Here is a 7,334-nt window from a genome sequence, read left to right as displayed (position 1 = left end):
TAGGTGCAAGAAAATGACATTTTAATCCTTTCTCCTTTAAGAAAAAAAAAATTTAATACATAGTGAAATATTTCCAGGAGCTTTTCCACCTCCCCTATTTATCTTCTGTAGAAATGTGCACAGACTAAAATTCTGTGTCCGACTGGTACTTCTAATTAGGCAGCTCCTTTTGCTAAGGTCTGCCACAGGAAAGTAAGAAGAAACTCTGGGTAATATTTATTTTTTCCTACTTATCAAAACTGTAAAGGGTAAGACATTAAAGGCCCTGCAAGCGATTGAAGCATGAAATGAAGAAAGATCTATTACATAGTTACTTGAACTGTCATTGTTGTTCTAACAATCTTTTACGTGATGCTAATCATGTGAGAATTCTCTTGATACCCTCCAAAAGGTAGAAATGCCTTTGAATTTTTCCATGGACAGGAATCACCAGTATCTTGTGAGGAACAATAAAACGTTCTCAAAAGAGATTTGAATCCCAGTTATTTGTGAAAGTTTTTGGTTTAAAAACATGTTTTAGATTCCTGAATTTAAATATAACATAACATCAGTTTAAGTAAAGAAATGCAAGACTGCTAGAAATAGGTTTTCTTTTTTTTTTTTAATTCTAGAGGCTGAGAGGTAAAGAAATTGCATCAATAAATCATTACAGTTTGCCCATTCCTTTTAAAATTTCCAATACAAGTCTATCACAGATCCTGGTATGCTAAAAATCAGAAGTATCTGTGATTCCAATTATATTCTACCTCCTTTATAAAAATCTGAGATGCAATAGGGTATGGAAAACCCTCTCACCCTTTTTTAGAACTGAATAAACTACTAGAAAATACTATATAAAAATTTAACATGTATTAAAATATGAAAAAAATTGCTTTTAAACAAAACATAATTTAAGTATTTTTTCATCGTAACAGACATTTATTTGGGGTATTGCATAAATTCACTGCCAGCTAAGCCTCAGACCTCCCCGCTCCCCATAGACTACTGAATTTCTGCAGGGTTACATCCTGCCTGCAGAGACAAATACAGTTCAAAACTTCTAAGTGCAGAAGTCAGTGACTGAGGTTGTAATGACTTCCTCATTTACCCACTTGTGTGCCATACCTTGAAACTTCATCATAAAACTCTTAAAATCTACCTGTTGTGAAAAAACTTGACTTCACAGTTAAAATTACTGAAGAGTTCTTGTCTCTCAGGATTACTAACAACTGCTTTTGGCTTTTTACAAACACCAGCCATGAGAAAACTATCTTTTCAGTAGCTGACAAAATTCACAGAAAGCCAAGGCAAAACAAAATTTCCTGTCTGGGTCATCTTTCCTTCACTGCCATAAGAAGCTCTTCATCAAGATTCATAAATAGTTTATTTCTAATAAGCTTAAGAATGAAACAAAGAATTGAGTTCAATAACGCTTCTCAGGGACCAGCATCATGCATCCTACCATTCCAAGAGCTTCACGGGCTCTAATTTCTCCCACAAGAACTTCCATACTACTTCCTTGGTAAAAGAAGTACAAGATGTTGCATTGTAGAACAAAGATATGAAAGGGACCCCCACTGTTAGTATTTAAAATACAGAACATTTTAATTGATCACCCAAAGACTTATTTAGCTGGGGCAGGGAAATCCCTGGGAAATCTTAAATTTCCAATTAAATAGACATGATGTATATTATGCAGTGTAGAAGACACTTGTTCAATCCCTAGAGTGCCTAGAGAGTTACTTTTGACAGTTCAGCACTTCATTTGAGCAGATATAAAAGTATGTCTTTTATCTCTTCTCCAAAGCCTTACTGATGTAGGCAACAAACTTGTTGAGCTTCACAGTACTTCCCTTGCTGGGATCAATCTTTAATCACTATCTTCTGCTACAGTGGCATGATCCGAGCCTTTTTAAGAGAAAATTTCTTTTCAATCACAGAATGCTTTGAGCTGGAAGGGACCAGAGCTTATCTGGTCTGATACCCTGCTCAAGCAGGCTCATCCCAAGGCATGTTGCACAGGATTGCATCCAGATGGCTTTTGAATTATCTCCAGTAAGGGAGACACCCCAGCCTCTCTGGGCAATCTGTTCCAGTGCTCAGTCACCCACACAGTAAAGCAGTTCTTCCTCATGTTCAGGTGGATTTTCTGTCCATCAGTTTCTGCCCATTGCCTCGTGTCCTGTTGCTTGGCATCACTGAGCAGAGCCTGGCTCCATCCCCTGACTCCCTCCCTGCAGATGTTTAAAAACACCGAGTTCCCCTCTCTGTTGTCTCCTCTCCAGGCTGAACAGGCCCAGCTCCCTCAGCTTTTCCTCATAAGAGATGCTCCAGTCCCTCATTGCCCTCGTGGTCTCTGCTGGACCTGCTCCAGGAGCTCCATGTCCCCCTGGGGCTGAGGAGCCCAGAACTGGACTCAGCACTGCAGATGTGCCTCACCAGGCTGAGCAGAGGGGCAGGATCACCTCCCTTGAGCAGCTGGCCATGCTCTTCCCAATGCACCCAGGATACCAATGGCCTTCTTGGCCACAAGGGCACTGCTGGCTCATGGACAGTTCGGTGCCCACCAGGACCCCAGGTCCTTCTCAGAGATACTCCTGTCATGCCTACAGATACTCTATTGATCAAAAGACTAAAATCAGTACCCTGAATCCTGAGATGTTTCAAATTCAAGACGTTTCCATGAGACTGTCTTTTTAAAACTTAAACCAAAGATCAGTCAGAATGGAGATGTGCCTTATAACTAATAAAAAAGTAATTATATTGTCTGTGCTGTGTAATAATTTTACTGAACAAATAGCTCTAAAGATGTACTTTTCATAATTTTTATGTACAAAAACTATACTAGATGAATAAAACTTAAAGAAATGATTTACAGAATATATTGCAATTAATCACGGTGTAACATGTTCCCAGATATCAAACTCACAATCAGAAGCATCTTCATGGAGCATTTGAAATGTTAACATGCTCTTCTCATCTTTGCAAATACAAATGATTTTTAACATGCCCCACTCTTCAGCAGCACTTAGCTTTCACCCAATGCACATTACTTTACAAACAAGCACTGAAATCCTGAAGGTCTGATTTCAGGACAACAATTCAGCATTGCCTCAGATGTTTATTACATTATAAATTAATTTACTAAATGGAAAGCTTCTCTTATGTAATTCTTTGGGTAACTTAAACACATGTAGTTAAGGACAACACACAAATATAAGGTAAGGTATTTTCTCCAAACAATGAGTTTGTGCTAACATGCAGAGTAACACTACTTGCGCAATTTAACTGTTGTAGCTTTTAAAGCATTTGCAAACCATAGCTAGTACATTTTCTCCTTGACTATTTGATTCAGGGGCTATAGCAGTTAAAATACAATGTTAGCATTTTCAAGGCTACATTACATTAAAATGTAATCATACTAATCATAATTTACTTTTTTGTACCTAATTATTTCATTGTAGTCACATTTCATTAAACCAAACAGATAAACATAGTTCAGGAAACTAAGTATGACTGATTGAATTAATTAAACTTTATGAATTTATTGTGTCTCTAAAAAAGAAAAAAGCCAAAGAAAACCATCCCAACTTAACCAAACTGAAAAATCTGTCATAAATCTATCAAAAAGCCCAAACCCTTGAGTTACCAAAACATTAGCAAGAGCAAAGTTTCTGAAATATGCAAGTGTGATTACATTTTGAATTTTGTCATTTTAAAGCCTTTACTTTCACTGATGTAATGTAATTAGTTTTCACATCCCTTGTTTTTCTTTAGATCACAGCAGAATTCAAATCTTCAAGTGTGAGTGATTACCCACGCTTACTCTAAATGGAGGACAATACAAGTTACAGGAATATGGACCAGGACTACAGTAGTTACAAAACGTCAAACAAGGTTAACAGATATTCCTTCTTTAGGATAATACATAACAAGGGGTTTAGGAACTCTGTATCAAAACCCATTTCAGATTATGTGGTGTTTCCTCCTCCCTTCCACAGGTCTGTGAAATAAGGTGGTAAACGTTTTCTTCAATATTCAGCTCGGCAAGAGTTTAGCTGGAAAATTATTATAGTTGCATAAATATAAAACCACGTGATAAAGCAAAATATTTTAATTAGTAAGCCAATCATAAATAAATTTACCTAAAATTAACAGAAGCAGCAGCTGTAGTCCTTCTATATTGATACTTTTTAAATCGTGTTTTAATAGTCAACTTCATTGTCTAGCCTGGGACAAAACAATTCATCATCACCGAGCACTCAATTTTGCACAATGAGCTAGGTCTTTTTTTTAGTTACATTTTTTACATTTTCTTTACAAATGTAATACCTATGTACATTATATATTTTATTTCTACAATTGATTTACTTTACTGAAACTCTACAACTTTCACAGGGAATTTGCTGAAGTCTTTAGCAAATATGAACGATTCTTTTTAAAAAGAAATTCATATAAACAACCAACATACATCACTGCCCTTTGACATCTCTGTTAAGGATTTGGATCTGGAAGGGCTACTATAACAAATGTAAGAAAAAAGGCTTTACCTAATTGTACATTTTGTTAAGAAATATCATCCCACATAGCTACATAAATTACCAGCTTGCAATAAACAGAGCACCATACCGCTGCACAACTGGAAACGTGTACAAACCAATTTTAAAGTTTACTAGTGAAACAGCTTCATCACTCGTAGCACTTTTAGACTGAAGGAAATCTGCAAAATTCTTTTGGAAATGTATACTCCTTTAGCTGTAAAGCATCCAGAACAATGCTGGTCACTGTATATTGTGAAGAATAAGCATCCACTTCTGTAACTTCCCATATGCTTCTCTTGGCCCATGCTTCTGTCTGAAGACAGGCTTTTTCTTCTACCTATTCCTTGGTCACTTACAAATCTGCTGTTGAATATTAAGTAGGAATTCATAATAAGAGAAAGCTGCTTCTGTCCGATCCTCAATTAAATGCTGAAAAAAATCTGTTTTGGCAGGGTTCTCATCTCTGAAAGAAGAAGAGAAGGTATTAGGCAAAATCAAACTTTGAGCAAAAAAATCCACTTCAAATTCAAATAGAGGAATAAGTTCTAATAAATTACTCACTGTCATTTGGAATATAAATTCAGTCCAAAGATATTACAATCACAAACAATTCAAAATCTAGAAAAAAACTTGAAGTTTGCAATACACTGTCAAACAACAGCATCTTTTAAAGTATAAAATGGTAGAAAAGCAGGTGAAATACAGCACTTAAAATATCTTGTAGAAACACAAAAAAGGAAATGTAAAAAATTCTTTTGTTTTAGAAGCTAACAAATACTGGTGGGAATGAAAATTTGCAAAAATTGCATCTGTGCTTACATGCAATCTCAATCTCAATTCCCCCCAAGCTTTCTTACTTGGCAATAGAATAGAAAAGGTAAACATGTCAAAGACTTAGTATCCAAAATTATTGCCCCCATAATAATTTGCTGGGACACAGTTCTCTGTTTTAATGTTGTGCAGCATACAGCAAAGCTCTCCTACTTATATTGGTCTTATTATCATACTTATTGTTATTTTTTGCAGAAATTCTTGCAAGTCAAGCAGCAGCCACAATGCCAACAGCTCAAGACCTTCAGTCCTGTATTTCAGTATGACTTCTCTGAGCAAGTCATCATACTCTCTAAAAAGTGATCTCCCATGCAGCTCAGTAAAACAAGCAATCTACAAGTAAAATGTAATCTCAAGTATAATCATTTTATAGAATTTAAACCTCCTTAAGCAAGCCATAGCTTGAAAAGGCTTCAAAACTTGGCTCACCTGTCATAGATCAGCTGCTGTCCTATAGATCTCAGTAACAAATACAAACAATTATTAAACCAACTACAGATTACTAACTTTACTTGAATCTTTTTTATATACATATAATGAAATTATAAAAGCTATACCAGCAACTAACCTGGTTAACAGCACTGATCATAAGGACATCCACTTCAGTTTACTGTATTCCTAATATAAAAATATACAACTAATTCCTACCGATAAAACTACGAGCAAGTGAATTTGCACTAGATTCAAAGATAAAGTTTGTCACTAGACAGTTTTATAAACAGCACTGTATCAGCTGGGAAGGTGATGTCATTCAGTTTCTTCCAAGACAGATATACTCACTTTTCATCAGTCTTAGTGAGAAATTGTAAATGCAAGTTGCGAGCAACAACTCAGTACATAACAGAAATACTTACTTTATTACTTGAAGAACTGGACTTAAAGGTCTACTATCTCTAAGCCAAGATATAAAAGATCGTGTCCTCTCTGAAGAAGGTGCATCCACCTCAGGAAGCTGTGTCTGGTTGAAGGTGATTGAAAGAAACCATCACTTTTTACTACTGAAACTATTTTAAAATACAGATCCTGAAAGTTGTAACATAACTCAAGCCACAATTTCTGTTAAGAAATTACCAACCGTGGATTTACATACACAGATGTTTTTCTTCAGCTTAAAGGACAGCACTTCATAATATCTGTGGTGCACTGCTATTTAGGAAGGAGTACAACTCTAACTGTGTTTTAAGTGCAAAAGATTTTAGACAGCAATGTCATCTTTTCAAAATGCTGCTTTTGCAGTCTTCTTGCCTGTATTTTCTTCTGTCAATCAAGTTTCTAAATGCTGCACTTTGCATCACTGAAGAAACAAGAAGTAAAATCTGAATTTTATGTAAATATCAATGGAAAGATGCTACTGGACTATTTGGTTAGGGAATAAGCCAAAAAAATAGACTTAAAAAGAGTCGAGCAATTCACTGAGCTAAATATATCACCTCTTCAGCCAATATGATGCTTTAAGACAATTAACATGACATAAAGGAATTTCAGTTAAAGTAGTTTCACTGCTACCTTTGTAAAATGAGGGCATAATTAAAAGCAAAGATAACTTTATGTAAGTTTTTGTCTCATTTTCATTATAATAGATGCTATATAACCATTAGAAAAAAATTATCATCCTTCCTTTATCTAAGTTCTTCCTGGAAACTATTAACTAATACCACCAGCTGATGATAGGGGACAGTCCTAATACATGCAAAATACAAAACTCTGAACAAGCAGTCCAGTTTTATAGTAATCGTATAGCTTACCACTCTTAACTGTTCTTGTCATTTTCCTGCTTGACACTATGCAACTGTAAACAAAAAATATCTACCTATGTGTTTCTATGCTAACATTTTTTGGTACTATCGGATATAAACATTTGATTCTGAACTTTCCCAGAGTGTCTTAAAAGGGTCCACCTTTATCTGCCAATTGTTGATACTATTGAATTATTGCTGCTCTGCTTCATGCACTGGACTACAGGTACAGGTTATAACATAAAAA

At 35.5% G+C, this 7,334-nt stretch overlaps 1 protein-coding gene across 2 annotated transcripts in view; it reads right to left on the bottom strand.

The window, feature by feature from the left end:
• Positions 1–7,334, bottom strand: part of SEC24B (SEC24 homolog B, COPII coat complex component) — a 47,993-nt gene continuing 40,659 nt past the window's right edge. For both annotated transcript variants that reach the window (XM_056489661.1, XM_056489660.1), the window contains 2 exons: positions 6,206–6,309; positions 1–4,983 (listed from right to left, as the gene is read on the bottom strand). In XM_056489661.1, coding sequence (XP_056345636.1) covers positions 4,869–4,983; positions 6,206–6,309 — 219 coding nt within the window. In that variant the 3' untranslated portion in view covers positions 1–4,868. The remainder of the gene's footprint in view (positions 4,984–6,205; positions 6,310–7,334) is intronic.

The sequence above is a fragment of the Oenanthe melanoleuca genome, chromosome 4 (assembly GCF_029582105.1).
Source record: "Oenanthe melanoleuca isolate GR-GAL-2019-014 chromosome 4, OMel1.0, whole genome shotgun sequence".
NCBI lineage: Eukaryota > Metazoa > Chordata > Aves > Passeriformes > Muscicapidae > Oenanthe > Oenanthe melanoleuca.
The sequence above is the reverse complement of the archived record's forward strand: the minus strand, read 5'-3'. Positions and strand labels throughout refer to the sequence as shown.